Genomic DNA, 18,042 nt, shown 5'->3' with positions numbered 1-18,042 from the left:
AGCAGCCCCAGGTGCACACAGCCAATTCCTCCCTCACCCCCCAGAAGGAGGAAAGCACCAGCCCCATCCACAGCACAAAAGCAGCAGCAGAGCTGGCAGGGGACAGCCCCCAGCAGCAGAAGGCACAAACATCCAGGAGCTCCCCCACACACCCTGAACTGGGGGCCCTGGGCCCAGACACCAAGTGCCATGCTTAAAAACTGCTGAAGCAGCACACAGGCAGTTACAAAAAGCCCCTTATTAACCTCCAAGCCTCATTTCACCCAAGAGGGGAAGGACGTCAGCAGGGTTTAATTGCAGGGCAGAAACAGAGGCTGATGCAGGGAGGGAGCTCAACCACACACAGCTCCCCACTGCTGCACCCCTCAAGCCATGAAGGCACCAAAAGCAAGGGCTGGGGGGCCAGGGGTGTCTCCTACCACACAATTTGGTGTTCTGTGGACATGCCAGAGGGCATGCTAACTCATGCTGCTAACTCTCTGCAAAGGACATAACACAGAATCTTCCTGCAGCAGTCAACAAACAGATGCACGGAAATGCAGGTGGGAGCATGGGAGGCCATGGGTGAGGGGATGCATTGCACAGCTCAGGGGGGATGCAGGGAAACAGCAGCCAAAGCCAACGAGGTCCCTCCTGCAAGGAGACACCCCAGAGACATGCCAAGCTCTCCACTATGAGCAAGGCTGTCCAAGATGCACCAGGATTTTGGGAAATCGTGGGAAATGGGAGCACTGTGGTACGGGCTGAGGCAGGAGGGAGCCCCACACCTCAGGCTCGGCATCATGAGAGGTTCCTCTGAGGGAGGACCCATTCAGCACCCCCAGAGCCCCATATGCTGCATGCCAGTGCTGAGCTGGCAGTGAAACTTCAGGCAATGAGAGGAAGAAACAAAAGCAAAACCAAACATCTTTCAAAATATCCCTTCCCGGTAGCATGCACTGTCATGCAGTTCTTCCAGAGCCATGGTTTATGTGGCTCAGGAGGGCAGTTTCATGCCCTAACTCCTGCATGATGGATTTTACAATTTGTTAAAGAAACTCATCAATCCTCAGCAGTCATTTTTAATGCCCAGAGCCTCCACAAACTCCTGCATTTTGCTGATCCCCCAATTTCAAATCATTTGAAATTGCTGCTACTATTACAGCTCTGCTCCTAAAGCTAAGCATTATGGCACACTCCAGACTTCCAGCTTCGTGTGCTGGTGTAATAAACAGATTAACTGTGATTTATGAACAATAAGTTCTGGTTATTTGAAAGGAAACATTACCTCCCTAGACCAATTCTGACAACCAGAGATCTCTCATTATGCAGACATTATTTCCACCTACCCGTAATCATTGGTTTAGAGCATCATTTTTGACCTGGTAAATGTATCACCACAGTTTTCCACTACAAACTTTGTGCATCCAAAGCATCTGGCAGGAAGCTCCACCAAAGGCAGAACACCAGCCTGAATTAACCCAGCGAGACAATTCCTATTTTAAATTCAAGTTATTAAAAAAAGATAATATTAAAGCAACAACAAATTAAAAAGCTTTTCCAGAGAAGGGCCACAGTGGAGATAGGTGCATCACAGAAGGGTCCAGCAAGACTCCAGTTAGCAGAGGACTCATTAGAAAGAGGAATGCTAAGATGATACAGAGATCTGTTTTCTGACCTTATTTACTTGTAAAGTCTAATAAGAGCTTTAATATTCTCTTCCAAAAAAAGGATTCATTCTTTTGAGTCCACTCTAAAATGTCAGCTTAGTATTATACAAGCCCACAAGCAGGAGTTGACATTTTCACATGCACTTTTCACCTGAAGCTACTAAACTAACCACCCCACTCAGGATACTTTCAAGTCATGCTGAGCATCACTTTATACATTTATTCAGTTAATTTCAATCACTTTCCTCCTGTTTAGGAAAGCTGAGCAGCCCTGCACACTGGTTAAACAGCCAAGCCCATCCTCACAGCACAGCTGTACCCTGCTGGTCACATCTCCCCAGTCCCAGCACCTCTCACCTCCACATTCACAAACAGTTATTGACTTTCCAAGGCAGAGACTTCTCCCACCTGCCCCATATCACCTCCTCCCTCCCCAACACACCACGGGCAACAATGCAGGGCTGAAGTCCACCCAAGGCTCTCCCTACTACCAACACCTGAAAGACCTTCCTGAATTATCAAAACTTAATTGGCTTAAAGACCCTGGAGTATTAAACTATTCCAAATGATGAGACAAGCTCTGCTGGGCAGTGCTGGTTATCAATGGTGCTTAATGTGCAAAAGCTCCCATCACACAGCCCAATCTCTTCTCACCTAATTGCTACGTGTACCTTGGATTTACCTGTGCAAGGCATAATTAGTAAAGATAAAATTCTTTATATACTTAAACCTCTTTAATAGAATAAAAGAAATCTCAGCTCCCTCACCTTGACTCTAACATAGTAACACAGGCTCTTGAAAAATGAAAAGCCTTGAAGGATTTGGAATAAGAAACTTGGAGAGACAATCGCTAATCTTTTATCTTCCAGACTTCAAGCAGAATCAAGTTCTTCAAAGAAAACCCAATAAAGCCCAGACATTTTCATCATAACAAAATAAATAATTCAGTCATACTTTAGAGGACTCCAACATTAGGATTGGCTATTTGATATATTTGTGGCTTAGGTGCCTCTAAACTGATTAAGGATAACCTGATAGAAGCTTGCAATGTCAGAACTGCCTTCATTCCTGACAGATATGAATGGACAGTGTAAATAACTATAAATAACCAAAATGGCTGCATTTATGCCTAATGGAGGATTTACAGCCTTCAGAGCTGCCTGGTAGGACTAAGAGTTACAGCTCTGCCTTTATCCTACCATAGCACACAAGGAGAGATGAATTGACACCCTCCCCACAGCAGCTGCTCTGCCAGAACTACCAAGGGCCCTATCCAGAGGAGAAAAGGAACAGGATTCTCCCAAGAATAAGAAAATAAACATGTACAGGCAGGTTTTTTGGTGTTGATTTATTATGGCCTTCCTAGAAACCACTGTGAAGCACACATCCCACAAGCCCCTCAAATCTCTGTAGCCCCCGCAAGTTTCCCCCGACACAGCTTTTGTTATTTTCCAGCTGCAGAAGGGAAGATGCCCCTGGCTTTGAGGGAACAGACCAGATCTTCATTTACCCCTCCAGGTCTCCACCAAGGGGGCCCCCACTGCAGCATCCCAGGCAAGTTTTCCATTTTGGGTTACTGCACTCCTAACCTTCCCCCCATCCACCACATTCCCAAAGCTCCAGCAGCAGTGCAGCCCCACAGGAGCTCTTTGGGAAGTGGATGGACGCAAATTCTGCCCCCACACAAGCACTGGGGCAGCCCAGTTCAGGGTCAGGAACAGCCACATTTGTGTCTCACGATTTACACCACTGCTGGGGGATCCCAGAGCCACTGACATACCCAGCAGCTCTGTGTTGGCACCATGTGGAAAATCCCTCCAGGATAGGGCTGGCACCAGCAGAAGGGGCTGCAGAGAGGCAGCACCAGATCCTGCTGTTCACTTATTTGAGCAATCACTTAAAATACTGGAACAGCTCTCTCCAGGAGCTCTCTGTGCAGAAGCAGCCCCTCACAGTCAGCTCCTCTCCTGTTCCTGCTGCTGTTCTCACTCGATGGAAGGGGAGATTACCAGGAAATCTGACACCAAGAATGGGTGCACATGTTCCCCTTCTCTCACAGGTCCTTCTCTGCTAAATTGTGTTACCATCTTCCCCCTTTTTCAAGTACCTTTTCTCTTGAACAGAGCACTGGTAGGAATGTACCACAAAAGCTGCAGGTGAGCAGCTGCTAAAGCTTTAAGTTTCTGTTATCCACAGAGCAATGTGGCCAATATGCAGGGCAAGAAATCAAGTGACCATTCAAAAACAAATTCCCAATCTTGGGAAGCAGGAGGAATCAGGCTGATAAACAGACACACAAGCCAGCCCCAGGGAACAGAGCTCTTCAGTGAGAGGAAGGGGACATGAAGAACCACCACACTGGTATTTTCCTGCTCAAGTTTACTTTTCACAAAGTTGAGCCATTCAAATCTAATGTTTAGGAAATCAAAAGAATTCATTGAAGTGGTTTTTTTGTTGTCATTGTTTCAATAGGAAAAGACTAGATGGTGGCAGGGCCAGAAATTCCCTCACTGAAAAAAGCAAAGATGAAACATCAGAAGAAAAAGAGGGGGAAAGCAAATCAAAGGCAAGGTTCTCACCATTCCCTCCAGCAGCTGAGTTGCACAAACTACTGGTTAGTTTGGATGAGAACATTCAGCAATACACATGACAAAAACACGAGCAGTTCTGAGGTGATGGGTTCATCCCAGCTTCAGAGCTGAGAACCCCAACCAGGAGGTACCAGCATGGATACACCAAGGAAAAGCAAAAAAACTGCCCACAAAAAAAAAATCCTGGAGTAAGATTTAACTGCAGTCGAGGCAGCCACAATCCACTTTAACACTGTCAAACACAGCAAGTTTCCAAAAGATTAAATCACTACTTAAATCATCTTCATAATTTTAAAAAATGCCTCCGAGATAAGACCAGGAGCTAATTGTACCATTTAAATTTAGTGAAGGGAGGATTTTTTTGGTTGGGATTTTTCCTTCTTAACTGCAATAAAGAAGAAGCCCAAGGGTCCAAAACTAATAATCTAATAAACTTTCCTAAGTGAACATTGTAACAGATAGGCCTGGATGAGATTTCCTGTAAATGCCAGACAATTTCCCTTGATCTTTATCACCAGAGATGCTGCTCTACCTTCAGCAGGAAGAAATTAAATTTGGTGCAAAATAATAACATCTGGGTGAGATTCTGCTTGTCAGACTAGCAGTCCCTTTAGATGCCAGGGTAAAGATATTGAAATTAACTCTGAAGGATTTCACATTTGTGTTTTTAATATGAGTGGTTGAGCTGTGTTTCCATACCAACACATTTCCCCTCTCTGGAGAGAGATGCAATTACCCATCCTCTGCACTGGGTCCCCAGACTGGGGGTCTGACCCAAAGCCACATTGGGAGCTCTTTTCCCTGCCAGAGCACATCTCAGAGTTGGCATTGCTTCCAGCTCTCCCAGAGCCACAGGGAGTCTGCCCCCAGGACCTGCAGGAGATGCTCAGGGGCCACTGGGGCTCCTCCTCCCTGCTCACTCCAGCATCCCCCAGTGGTGCCCTGCCAGGGGCATCCTGCACAATTCCTACAGCTGGAACAGCCTCTGGCATTGCAGCCATCAAAATGCTCTTAAGCAAGCAGCAATCAAAAGACCAACCTATTTTAAAAAGTGCTCTTCTGCAAACTTCCAGACTAATTTTCAAGATAACAAAAGTAAATGGTGTTCAAAGTCTAATGAATCGTCCTTCCAAGTCCAAAACACTTTATACAAGATAATTAAAGTGAGCTCCTCAATGGTTCCAGCTAGGAATTCCTCCTCTGCAACAGGATTGCAAACTATTTTTAGTCACTTTAGAGCTTTTTTAATAAGCAGAAGTGGTCAGAAAATGTTCAATTAAATGCTTTTCTTCCCCACCACCAAGAATGGCAATTCCATATGCCAGGGTTTCTCAGAATAACTTCAGCTTCAAAACCCCTGCACAGGTCCCTGGGCCAGGGTAGAAATAACAGTTAAAAAAAAAAAAAAAAGGGGGGGGGGATAATAAAATCTAAGCAAAGGATTCAACTCTCTCCAGAAAGTTCAGAGCCAGAGCACCCAACTGCTGGGCACAACCTGCAGTTCCACAGGGTGTCATTCCCACACACAATAAAAACTAATAAATAACAATATAAATAAATAACTAAAAAATAACAATAAAAACTAATAAAAACTAATGCTGCAGTTTCTGTCAAATGGGAAGGAAGGAGGCACAGTTTAGTCTGTATTCCACCCAGGTTATTCACCATTTCTGAAGCTGGTCCACATCTCCAATGCCTAGGAAACCAATCTTTCATTACTTTTACTCCATTCAGGTTATTAGAATTGGATCTTAATGGTAACTGCATTAAGAATTACTGGGGGGGAAAAATGTGCTGTTATCTCCTCAGCAATTCATTTGATCTTACATTGAGAAAAACAACATATTAAACTTCATCAGTCCGTTGTGGCCCAGAACAGAACTCTGCCCTGATCTCACAGGCTTCAGCAGGTCTTGGGTCTTGCTATTAGTGAGGCATAAACAAAAATAAATCAATTATTCTGCAAAAATATCATCATGAAGGAAAAAACGCTTGGTTGCCCATGACTTCTTTTTTAAATACAGGCAAAAACACCATTAATACAGAATGATGGAACCTCAATAGGACAGCACTCAACAAATAAGCAATCATTTCACTGCACATTAACCATGAGGCCCTAAAAAAATTATTGCAGATTTAAGTGGCACAAACTAGTGTGTATCAACACTAAAAAAAATATCTAAAGATCCATTTTGCAAAAAAAACCCAAGCAAACAAACAAAACCATCATATTATCACTAGAAAGAGAGCTGCCCCAGACAGCAGAGCACAGGGGCACCAATACTCAAATACCCCATGGGGCAGCAGGGAGCACATTTGGGAACCAGCAGCCTCTGCCACCTTTCCCACAGAATAACCAACTTTGTTGTGCAGTGGATAACAAGAAAAATACACACAGCTGAGGCAGATCTCACCAAGCATTACACTGACCTGACAACCAGATCACCTCACTGCAGCCCATATTTTGGGACTGACAGAGTCAGACCAGACAATACTTCAATACTTGCACAGAAATTTTAATGCTTGGAAAGGTGGGATTTTTGGGGTTTGTTGTTTTGTTTTTTTTTTTTTAATTTGTACCTCAAGAAGTTTAGCCTTTAAATTTCCATTCATTCTTAAAGCTGCAGGAATATTTAAGACAAGCCCTGCAGAGCAACATACAGCAAACCAGGTATATTCCTAATCATAAACAAGCATATACAATATCTACAAACACATGAAAACAAGCAAACAGAAAGCTCCCAGCCACTTGCACTTCCAATTGCCCAGTGCTGAGGAAGAGGAGCAGAAATGCTGCCTCCTCCTGCAGGGGACTGGAGCACCCCCAATGCTCACTGTCATATTTTCTGAAAAACCCCTTCACCAGGATTTCTTCTCCTGGGAAGCTGAGAGGCCTCAGAGAAAAATGAAAACAATAATTATCTGATTTGCTCCTCCTGTGTTTTGCTGCTTTGGAATGTGGTCTGGAGATTGTTTACCAACAGGTGCACGTTTGATTGGCTTCATGTGAATTGCTTTTACTTAATGACCAATCACCATCAGGTGTCAGACTCAGAAGTTGGTCACCAGTTTTTTATTAGTATCTTGTTAAGCCTTCTGCTGCATCCTTTCTCCATTCTTCAGTATAGTTTTAGTACAGCATTTTTTAATATAATATAGTAATGTATAATAATAAATTAGCCTTCTAAGAACATGGAGTCAGATCCATCAATTCCTGCTTTGTCCTGGGGACCCCAAAAATACCAGAGCTCACCTTGGAAGACAGCAGCATTCTGGATGACCAGGAATTTCAGCTCCATGCTGGCAGACTGCAGCAGCTGCTCCATGTTCAGCCGTGCAGCTGCCTGGTACTTCTCCTCCATCTTCCTCGTGCAGCACGTGGAGCCCTTGGGGACACAGACCTGCAGATCAGTCCCTGCAGAGGCACAGGAGAAACAGACAATTCACATTAGGAGAGGAAACCGACTCCAAGCATCACCGTGGCCAGCAATTACTGCTCGGGCAAATTGATGGCACTTCTGGCATTTGTCCTGAGCAAGCAGCTTGGCCAAAGGGAAGGGTGGGTAAGGCAGAGCCCAGACTGCTGAGCAGTGGCTCCTGAGAGCTGTGCCTGCTCCAGCTCCCACACACCCCAAGCACTGATGTGCCAGTGCCAAGCAGGGCGATCCCAGCCTCACCCTGCTGTCCCCTGTCTGCCCACTGCAGGGAGGAGTCAGTGAGGGCAGGAAAGGTGGAGTGGGAGCTGTAAAACAGAGACAGGATTTGAGGCTGTGGATTTACAGTGAATAGAGCAATGGATGGAGTACATCAAGGAGGATAGGCTTGTGATTTGCATAAAGACTTGAAGTAATTTGGAAGTAACTGTGCTATTTGCCTGCAATTTCTACCCTATTGTATCCCCAGCAACAACAGTAATAGCAGAAGGACACAACTATAATGATTTACTTGGCTTTTTAGCTTACTTTTAAATTGTTCAACCAATGTTCCCATGCCATCCTTCCTCCATTGCAACAGGCAAAGCACAAATTGCTTCACTGGTGGCTGTCCCAGTGCAGAGGGACAGATCCTGAGGGATGCTCTGAGCACTGCACAAGGCAAGAGCCTCTTCAGCAGCACCTTCACTCATTCAGCAGGATGGGACAATAGCCAAGGGACAAAGGCCAGAGGGACACCACTTGCTCTGGCATCTCCAGCACTGCTCAGTGATACTCAACTTCTTTTTTTGACATTCCCAAAGCATTTATTCATAGGGAAAGTAGACAACTTCAAGAGAAGTGTTGTTAGCTAAAAAAAAAATAAAACCTGGGGAAGAAAATAGAAATCTTTCTAGGCTCAGACAAGAGAAGATGAAACAGAAGAGCTGGAAGTAGCAGCAATAAAAGGCCCCATCTTCCATCAACTTTTAAGAGCAAAAAGGCCCCAAACACACAAGCAGAGCAACAAGCTCGTATCAAAGCAAACAGCTCTCCTTATGCAAAACACATCTAATCTGATGCTGCTCTTAGAAACTCAAACAGCAAAAACCAGCCATTAAAAATGGCTATCCAGGGTCAGAGAAGAGCCTGCACCCACATTTTTCTGTCTGCCACCCAAACTGCATCATGCCCAAAAAAAGCAGTTCCCTGCTAGGTTCAGCTCTGCCAGGAACCTGGACTGGGAAGCAGTCCCAGGCCAGTGACCAACAGCCCTGAGAGAGTGAAGGCTCCTCACACCTCTCACTCTGCCTTCCTGCTGGTTATAGAGGGTTTTTCCTCAGTAAAAGCTACTTTGGTAATTTACATCTTTGCTCTGGAAGGATTATGCTTCCTTTCAGGTTCCTGTCTTTTCTCCTTCACAAGAGTCTTTTACCACATCCACTCCCTCCCTAATTACTAGAAAGTGTCAAAAGTCACTTTTGCAAGTGTAGTCTAGAAGAACAGGATTAATATTAATGTCAGTTCAATCATGTGCCTCCTGAAGAAGAGCCATGCACAGTGCCAAGGGAAAACCAGTCAGGGCTCAGGAGCAGCGACTGCAGAAATCCTCCTCCCTCCAGCCCCATCCCTTCCCTGGCACAGCATGGGAAAAGGAACATGAAACACTTCATCTACAACATGCATTGCATGTGGGGGAAGGAGATTTAACCAGTGCAGACCCTGCTGCTGCAAAAAAAAAACTCATGCAAAGAGGGAGAGAGGGTCCACACCCCCATCCTGGCTCCATCACTCCCCGCTGCCTCAGTTTCCCCTTCTGCAAAGCAGGATGCCCAACAAGTTCCTTCCTCAAGCCCTCTGGCACAGAACCAGCACCACCAACATCTCAAGCTCAAGCCTCAGTGATTTGTGAACTCACCCACTCCAGAGGAGCACAGCGACAGGTATTTCATGCATTGAAAAAATAAAAGGGACCATAAAACCACGTAACAGCAAGATACTGCATTAATGAGAGAAGCAGTTGTATAACAGCAAGTTAAAAGAGGTTTAAGAGGTTTTTTAAAGTCAAACCCAACTCAATTTACACCACGAGAAGGCTTAGCATGGTCTCTTTAACACTACAGTACGCCCATAAATTTCTTTTTAATACAAAGCTTATTTCCTCCTACATTTATTATATTAGGACACATTTCAAATTATGAAATAAAAATCCTTCCATGATTAATGGAAATACCAATATAGAAAATCTGAGAGTTGGCAATTAAGAGGTCTCTGCAAGTTAAAGCCAAGGATAGGAAGCAGCAAGGTCATCTACTCACATCCCATCCTTCTTTTTAGCCAATTAAGCCAACTTCTCCCTTTAAATGGATCTTTATTTTTGTGCAGTAAAAAGACAGGCACATGCTGTATCAGAGCAATCACAGAGGAGGAGGAAAAAGCCTGGGAATTAACTCAGCTCCAAAGGTTTTACAGAGAGAGCCAACTAACACAGTAAGAAACGTCATGGTAAACACAACAGGACAACACAGGCAGGGCAGGCTCTTGGAAGGTACCAGGGACAAGCTCCTTCTTGGCACAGTGCTGCTACAGAGGGACAGGGAATGGGGGCCTGGCTCCCATCTGCCAGCTCTTTTCTGTGTATGTCTCTCCCAGATGGCGAGCTGGCTCACACACTCCATCCCCAAATCCCCCAGCAGCAGCAGGGACGGGAGGTTTCAATGCCAGTCCCCCAGGAGCCGCTAACCCACCCCGCCGACCCCAGCCCCACAGACACAGATGGAACAGAGACAAAGCTTTTGACCTGCAAATCTATTTGGGGTTTACTCATGCCATTGCTCGAAGGAGCCTCTCCTGCACTCAGCTGTAGCCCCCCAGGAGCCCCAGGGGCTCGCAGGCCACGCGCGAAGGATGCGGGGATGCCTGGGAACGCTCAGCAAGCCCACGGAGCAGACACCAGCAGCAAAGGAATTAGGGTGCCACACGTTCCTGCCTCCAAAAAAATGCACGGGAAAAGGTCCTGTGAGTCATCAAATCCTACCTCAGCCTCCCAATCCACCCTCTCTGAGCATTTTATCTAACACAAACACCTCCAGCCTACTCCGGCTTGTGAGATAGCAAAGCCCATTCCACTGCCTAATGGCCCTTCACTGTTAAGACCGTTTTTATCTCCCAACCTACACAACCCCTTTTTCTTAAAGTTTCAAGTCATTACACCTTGTAATGCCAGTCTCAGCCCTTGCAAACAACCTTGCTATAAATCACTACAAACTCATTTTCAGAAAGAAAGTGTCCCTCAAATTACTGCAACCGTTTTATTAAATTGCATTTGGATGCTCTCATACCAATCTTGGCAAGATTAGTGAGATGATGAGATGCCAAGCACAGCAGCCTGACCCTCTGACACCCAACTCCCACGGCTGAGCAGGCACTGGCTGCAGCCCCTTCCATGGGTGCAGGAGCATCAGGCTCCATCAGAGCCGAGCCATTTATGCCATCTTGGGGAGCAGCAGTGTAAATGCTCCAGCAATTTTGCATAGGCTCCCAGCTGACAGAAATAAACTCCAAAGCAGCACTAATTTCAGTAGCACCCTGCCTCTTCCTCCTCCCGACAGGGAATTTTTAGTGGCAGCGAATTTAAACCATTACATTTGACTTTGATGTACAATTATTCCCGCAGATAGGTGGTGAGTACAGCAGAAGTGAAAATCATTTCAGTGGATTAAATGTCAAAAATAAAAACCCTCAAGATCTACGGGGAGTTGTGCACTCCTTCACAAGGCTGAAGGATTTTCCTTTGATTTTAAGCATCCCAGGATAGCTTCAGCCCTGTCATCAGATACAGGCAGGCAAGCTGTGCACGCTGCCTTCCCACCCAGATCCAATGGCAGCTTAAATCAGATTAACATTCCCCCCAAACTTACCCCAGGCATTGCCAAAATAAGAACCTGTCCCTGCTTAAGGCCACATTCCTGCAGCCTCCTCCCCACGTGAGGGGGCTCTGCTACTCCATGCAGCGGCACCTTCGCCTTCTGCAGTCTGCAAGTGTCAGAGGAGTTCCTCCCACCCTCTTCACTCACCAGTTTGGTACTATTACCCACAAGAAATATGCTGGTTTGGGTCAATTTGCCTCCTCCAATTGTTTTACAACCAGCGTCATGCTTTAAATAGATAAAAGCAGTGACTCAACATTTAAATATAGTGGATTTTCCCCCAGCTTTTTCAATACTTTTTTATTAAGAACCTTTTAAATTACGTGATTAGGGGGTTGTACATCTGTCAGTGCCTTTTAATGCTCGGCATCTAGGGGGAGGAAAAGGAAATGCAACTGTTTAGAACCCAGATTTAATGCTGATCTTTATAAACCTAATTAAAGAGATATAAATTATAAACCAACTCATTCAATAGGTGATTTAAGTTGGAACAGTATGCATAGTACATGGGATATTTATTACTGCTTAATTATCCTTTATTTTCTATTCCATCTTGTGTTTCACAAGACCATCTGACTCTGGATTCCTCCCCTGGTCTTAAAATGTTGGCCAGATGATTCTCATGCAAATCTAACCCCCTATAAAACCACATCTTTTAAAAGAAGACATTACAGTGAAAAATAGGTTTTACAGAGTAAAAGTTTCCTCCTAACAAATGTACAAACACTGTCATCAATGGAGTTAACTTTGGGCACCCACTCCCCCCACACAGATTTGTTACAGTCACATGCACACATCCCACAGCCATTCCAAAGACCAGGAAGAACACTGTTCAGGATGTTGTTAAAGTTAACCCCTGGGAAAAAAAAATAAAATTAATGATCTCACTATAAAACCACTGCCTGGGGAGGTTACTAAATTTTAGGGTTCTGCTCCTGCTCTCAACTATCAAGAGAGCAACTTGCAGGCCTGAAATAATTAAGAACAGAAAACTCAATTATCTAGTAAACTAAGCTTTTAAACCACCGTGCTAAGCTAAATGGAAAGGCTGCACAGGGAGGAGCATCATTAGTCCCACTCAGGAAAAACAGAATAAAAGAGCAGGAGTACAAAGGGAACCAGCTCATGAGCAAAGGCACGTTGATATCAGCAGGAAGAGTTGGGATTTTTAATTTTTAAACTGCACATTGGCACACACCAGCTGCCAAAAAAAAAAAAAGAGAAGAAAGCTTGACATGCTCAGCCAGCCACTTGTAAAGCATTACACCTCAACTCCAAAAGGTTAATCTCCTATTTTCTTAGGGTGAATCCATATTTACTTCCATCAAAGAAAATGAACAAAAAGCTGGAAATAACACTTTGCTGCAGGAGAAGGAAAACAGACCTGCCAGCAGATATTTCTGTCAAGATAAATATTCCTCAGTTTTCCACTGTTCCAGAGCAGAGGCGCCCATCCCCTGTCCCCATCCTGCCAAGGCACCAGCTCACCCCTTCCCCTCTACCCAAGGCCCCAAGCCCAATTACCTGTCACCACCAATACAGAGAAACCCAAATGGCAGAGAGGAGAGAAAAACAGAGCAGCAGAAATGGAAATTCAAGGTGCTGTTTACAGATAGGAGAAATTATGCAGAGAAAAGACAAATGGAGGAAGAAAACCAAGACAGGCAACATAGCAAAAAGAGAATTTAATTATTACTGAGCACGAAGCTACCCCAGCACAGAACCACAGGCTGGCTCAGGAGCTGGCATTCAGTCTCATCTTCATCAAAGCCCAGGACAAGCACTCTCCCATCACCCTGCCTTCACTCTCTCCAGCACAAGATCTCTGATCCAGGTCCAGTCAAGGTGGTGCCACGAATTACACCCTCCCACTCCTCAGAACAGCCAGCCACAGCTGACAGCAGTCAGGCTTTGCTGTTCCCCACCTCTGAGCTGGCCAAAGCACACTCCAGAGTGACACAATCCTGGTCCCCACGCTGCAGGACCAGAGGAGCTTCTCAGTGCCTGGTGCACACCCACAGCTACTCCCAGAACATCACCACTGCTCACGAAAGAGCACCACACTTCCCTCCCATTTAACAGAATTGCCTTTTTTTGGATTTTTTTTTTAAATTAGAAGTGTGGTCTCTGTCTATTTCAGAGCTCTCCTACGGAGCTTGCTGTGCCCATGTCCCTCAGCCCACGCACTGCTGATGCAGTAAAACTGAGCCGTGGGACATTTCTCCTGAGTGTGCTGCAACTCAGCAGCATTTCCACTACTTACTCCTTCAGCAACAACTGCTCATAATGCAAAATGGGACTTCCAGAAACAATTACGTCAAAAAAAAGAAAATCCACTTTTTAAATAAGTTGTTTAACTATAGTTTCTCCAGGGTGGTGTGATCCATTGGGAAAGGTTCTCAGAATTGATTCCATGGTGATTTGTGGCTGGGAACTCCAAAACTTTTTTTAATTGACAGATGTATGAAAGGAAAAAAAAGTAATAAACAGATGCCTGGAAAAAAATCCTTGAGTGATGTTTCCCTATTACAGAGATTTATGCAGCTGCTACTAGGAGAAGCAAGTGCTCTGAAGTGTAATTACCACACAGAGTCATGCAAGATGGGCCAGATCCAAGGTATAAACAAGCAGTCATTGCTTTAATTATGATCAAGTTTATGTACTTAGGCAAATGTAAAATCCACTTTCGATTTGATATGTGGGAACTTTATCATTGTAACAAGCTGGAAGCATTCACTTGAAACACCAGCCCTGTTAGGAGGTATTGATCCAGCTGCCCACAGGCTCTGCAGAGAGCACAGGGCTCCTTACTCCTCCTGGCTATCAGGGATGCACCTGGGGCTCACAGGGCAGGGAGAACCTGAGGAACCCCAGCAACCTGAACCCTGCTGGGAAGGGAGGATACCGGGGCAAAAACACCCACTGCAATCACAGCCAGGCCAGGCTGGGGCATCCTGCTGCTTTCTGGGGAAGGATTGATCCCATTGCAGCACGGCAGCCCCTCAATACAATGGGAGCCATTCTCCAGGAACCTGCCCACCCCTCCATCATCTCCCTGGAGTGTGCAAAAACACACTCAGCAAAGTTACTTAGGAATCAAAGCAAGAATCTCACTGGCTTTCAAAGAAACAACTTCCTTCTGACAAACAGAATTTGTCAATTCAGTGGTGATAAGAGCAGCTCTTTCCTGCAACTCCTCATGCAAACATTTCACTGGAAAGCATTTCCAGTGCCACTTCCTTACTAACCAGGAGACTGAGGCCGTGTGGGACAGAGAGAGAAGAGATGTTGCTCCTGCACTGGTCTGAAAGGAGCATTAAGTGTTGAAATTTACATGAGAAGAGAATGTAAGGACAGGGAGGGATAGGAAAGGTACACTCTCACCAGGACTTACAGCTAAACTCCCCTCATATCTCTCACAGCTCGTGATAAGCTGAGGCATTGCTACAGTCCTACAGACCAAAAGACTTGGGATTTACAGCAGCCACAGCACCTCGCAGTGCCAGCTCTGGGCACCCCATTTCCCCCTCGCTCCCTCTCCAGAGCTGCAGCAGCTCACGGCTGAAGGACCCCCTGTGCGACACCGAATGCAAGAAACCAAACTCAACACATCGTTATTAAAAGCAGGCACCGCTGGCGATGATCTCATTGCACCTCCCCTGCCTGTCACGTTTGCCTGTTATCTCTTCCTTTTCATACTTTGATCACAAGCTTTTCAGGGCAGGCGTTCTCGGCTGCGTGTTGAGCCCAACACAGCAGCACCGAGCTCTCAGGCGGCTCCGGAACGCAGCCATCAACCCGATCCGTCTGTGTGCACACACTACCAGCACACAGCCGCCCACCGACACTCCTTAGCCCCCAAAAAGCTGCAAAGAACCTTTAAAAAGCAAAGAATTGAAGTATTCCGCTTACATTTTAAAATAGGAACGAGGCATATGTAGAGAAAGCAGCCTCGCAGGGGGTAGGTGGTGAGGTTTGGTGCGGTACCACCCGGCAGCCACCTGTAACGGGAACTGCAGAGCAGAGTAACATCGCTCCCAGACCCGTCAGGCTCGCACCCCGCACGGTTCCCGCACAGCCCGAGGAGCGCCGCGCTGCCTCCCTCCAGCCCCATCCTCCGCAGCTGCGGGTTGAGGGATGAGGGTTTGGATGCTGTCGGAGCAGCCCTACAGGGCGGGATTGCCTCGGACCCCGGCACACCTCGGGCAGAGGAAAGCGGCTCTGGGGAACCGGGACCTGCAGAGCCGTGACGGGCGCACGGAGCCTCCGCTGGCCGGCGGGGACACCGCGAGCTGCCGGGGACCGCGCACCGGACCCCGACAGCGGCAAGCGAGGACGGGGCGGGCTGGTCCCTCCGGCAGCGCCGCGGCTCTGCCCGACAGCCCGAGCTCACCTCGGCCACCCGGGGTGAAAAACCCTCCGGAACAAACCGAGCGCAATAAAGACCCGTTCTCCAGCGGGCTCCCATTGCCGCGACGTAATCACCGGCTCCGTGTTATCCGCACATCCGAGGCGCCGAACCCGGCAGCCGCTGCCGCCGGGGGAAGGCAGCTCCCCGCGGGAGAGCGGGCAGCCCGCACCGGGCTCCGCAGCGTCCCGCAGCCGCACGGCGACCCCCGCCCGCGGCCCCGGCTCCAGGCGCTGCAGCCGCTTCGCCCCGCACCCGAACGGCCCCGGTGAGACAACGACGGCCGGCCGGACACCACGGGGAAGGCGCTCTCACCTGGCACGGGGCTCTCGGGCACCCACTTGGCTCCGGGCTGCAGCGCCTGGAAGGCGGCGCGGACCGGGCGGCAGGCGGCTTCCCCGGCCGGCTGCGCGGCCCCCGGGGCACCGAGCAGCGCGGCCGCCAGCAGCGGCAGCAGCACTCCGCCGCTCCCCGACATCCTCCCGGGCCAGCGGGGCGCTCCTCTAGGCGCTGCCAGCGGGCATGCCCGCCGTGCCGGGACGCGCCGGGACCGGGAGCAGCGAGCGGAGCTCGGCCCGCGCCTCGCGCGGCGCTCCCGGGGCGCCGGTCCCGGCCCCGCGCGCTGCCCCGCCCCGGCCCTGATTGGCGCCCGCCCCCCGCCCGCGGGAAACTCGCCCCGCGCGCGGCACCGCCCCGGCGCTCATTGGGCCCCGCGGGGCTGCCCCGCCCACCCCGAGCCACGCCCGCCACGCCCCGCGCCGCACCTGTGCGCGCCCTCCCGCCCGGTACCGGTACCGGCACCGACCCCGACCTTGATTCCGGCACCGATCCTGATCCTGGCACCGACACCGACCCTGATCCCGACACTGACCCTGATCCCGACACCGAACCCTGATCCCGACACCGAACCCTGATCCCAGCACCGGCACAGCCGCGGGCTCACCCCGCTCGCAGCGCCGCTCCCGGTGCCCCCTCGCTCGGTGCCTGTGCGGTGCCCACCCTGCGTAGCCCCACGCGTGCACCTGCCGTGGGAGGTGGGGTGCGCGGTGCCCGGTTTGCACGGGTGGCGTGAGTTCACAGGGCTGCACCGAGAGTGAATTGAGCGTCTCTTGAGCCCTTGCCAGCCGGGGCTGCAAGGGAGGGCGAGGTTCCACACACTGCACCAGAGCCTTCCCGTGAGGCCGAGGGACGGAGTGGGACACACCTGGAAGCTCCGCCATGAGGGCGGAGTGGTGCTGAGTGCGGGGCTGTAAGCACCACTGAGCCCCCTGGGCAGCACTGCAGCCTGGAGAGCCCAGTCTCCAGAATGCCCAGGAATGCCACGGGGCTGGGGCGCTGCTGGCCGTGCACAGGACAAATCACCAGAGGAGCTACCTGGAAACAGGCAGCTCTACATGAGCAGGTTGTGCTCCTCCAGCACAAGCATTTCTGCACCAGTTTCCAGATGCAGTCATTAGGAACGCCTCGCTCACTGAGCTGAAGGTCCCCCAGGGTCTCACAGGCCTGGTCAGATCCTGTGTCCCCCAGCTGAAAGGACATTCCAGCTCCATCTCACCAGCAAAAGACCCTAAATACCAACATTGCACCCTCAGCTGGAGGGGGCCCACGCTGCTCATCACTCAGCAAGCAGCTGTACAAAGTGGGAAGCAAGAAGGTGGGGTGAGGAAAGGCTCTATTTAAAACAGCAAGGGTCGTGTATGAAAAACTGCCAAAATAGTGACTGCCCTGGCAGTCTCCTCATTGCTCGCCCCCAGCCTGCACCATGCACAGAAAAACAATGACAGAGCAAGTACAAGCAGAAGAACAGAAGAAAAATCTATTTAAAATTTCCAGCGCAAATGCAGGATCAAATTATTGCTAATGGCTCGCTACCAGCTCTTTTTCACTCTGAAATTTTGAACAGGGGTGAAAAATGGAAGTCCAAGCTGTGTATTTGTTCTAGGAAAATGCCTGCCAGGGAGAGATTGTTAAAATATATTATGGATATGCGTCTAATAAGCTGGAATGTGCAACATGTCTCGTTGGTTAATGGATTGTCGGAGCCTGTTGCTG

The 18,042-nt window shown here is 48.5% G+C and overlaps 1 protein-coding gene across 2 annotated transcripts in view; it reads right to left on the bottom strand.

The window, feature by feature from the left end:
* Positions 1-16,625, bottom strand: part of GPC3 (glypican 3) — a 142,149-nt gene extending 125,524 nt beyond the window's left edge. Inside the window, exons 1-2 of one of the 2 annotated variants that reach the window (XM_071442299.1) lie at positions 16,306-16,625; positions 7,494-7,655 (exon numbers count right to left, since the gene is read on the bottom strand). In XM_071442299.1, coding sequence (XP_071298400.1) covers positions 7,494-7,655; positions 16,306-16,468 — 325 coding nt within the window. In that variant the 5' untranslated portion in view covers positions 16,469-16,625. Of the gene's footprint in view, positions 1-7,493; positions 7,656-10,453; positions 10,600-16,305 lie in introns of those variants that run through there. The other variant, XM_071442300.1, reaches the window with a different exon arrangement.
* Between the last annotated feature and the right edge of the window lie 1,417 nt (positions 16,626-18,042).

Source organism: Agelaius tricolor, unplaced genomic scaffold (genome assembly GCF_023055355.1).
Source record: "Agelaius tricolor isolate 1412-34295 unplaced genomic scaffold, bAgeTri1.0.p SCAF_17, whole genome shotgun sequence".
NCBI classification, from domain to species: domain Eukaryota; kingdom Metazoa; phylum Chordata; class Aves; order Passeriformes; family Icteridae; genus Agelaius; species Agelaius tricolor.
The sequence above is the reverse complement of the archived record's forward strand: the minus strand, read 5'-3'. Positions and strand labels throughout refer to the sequence as shown.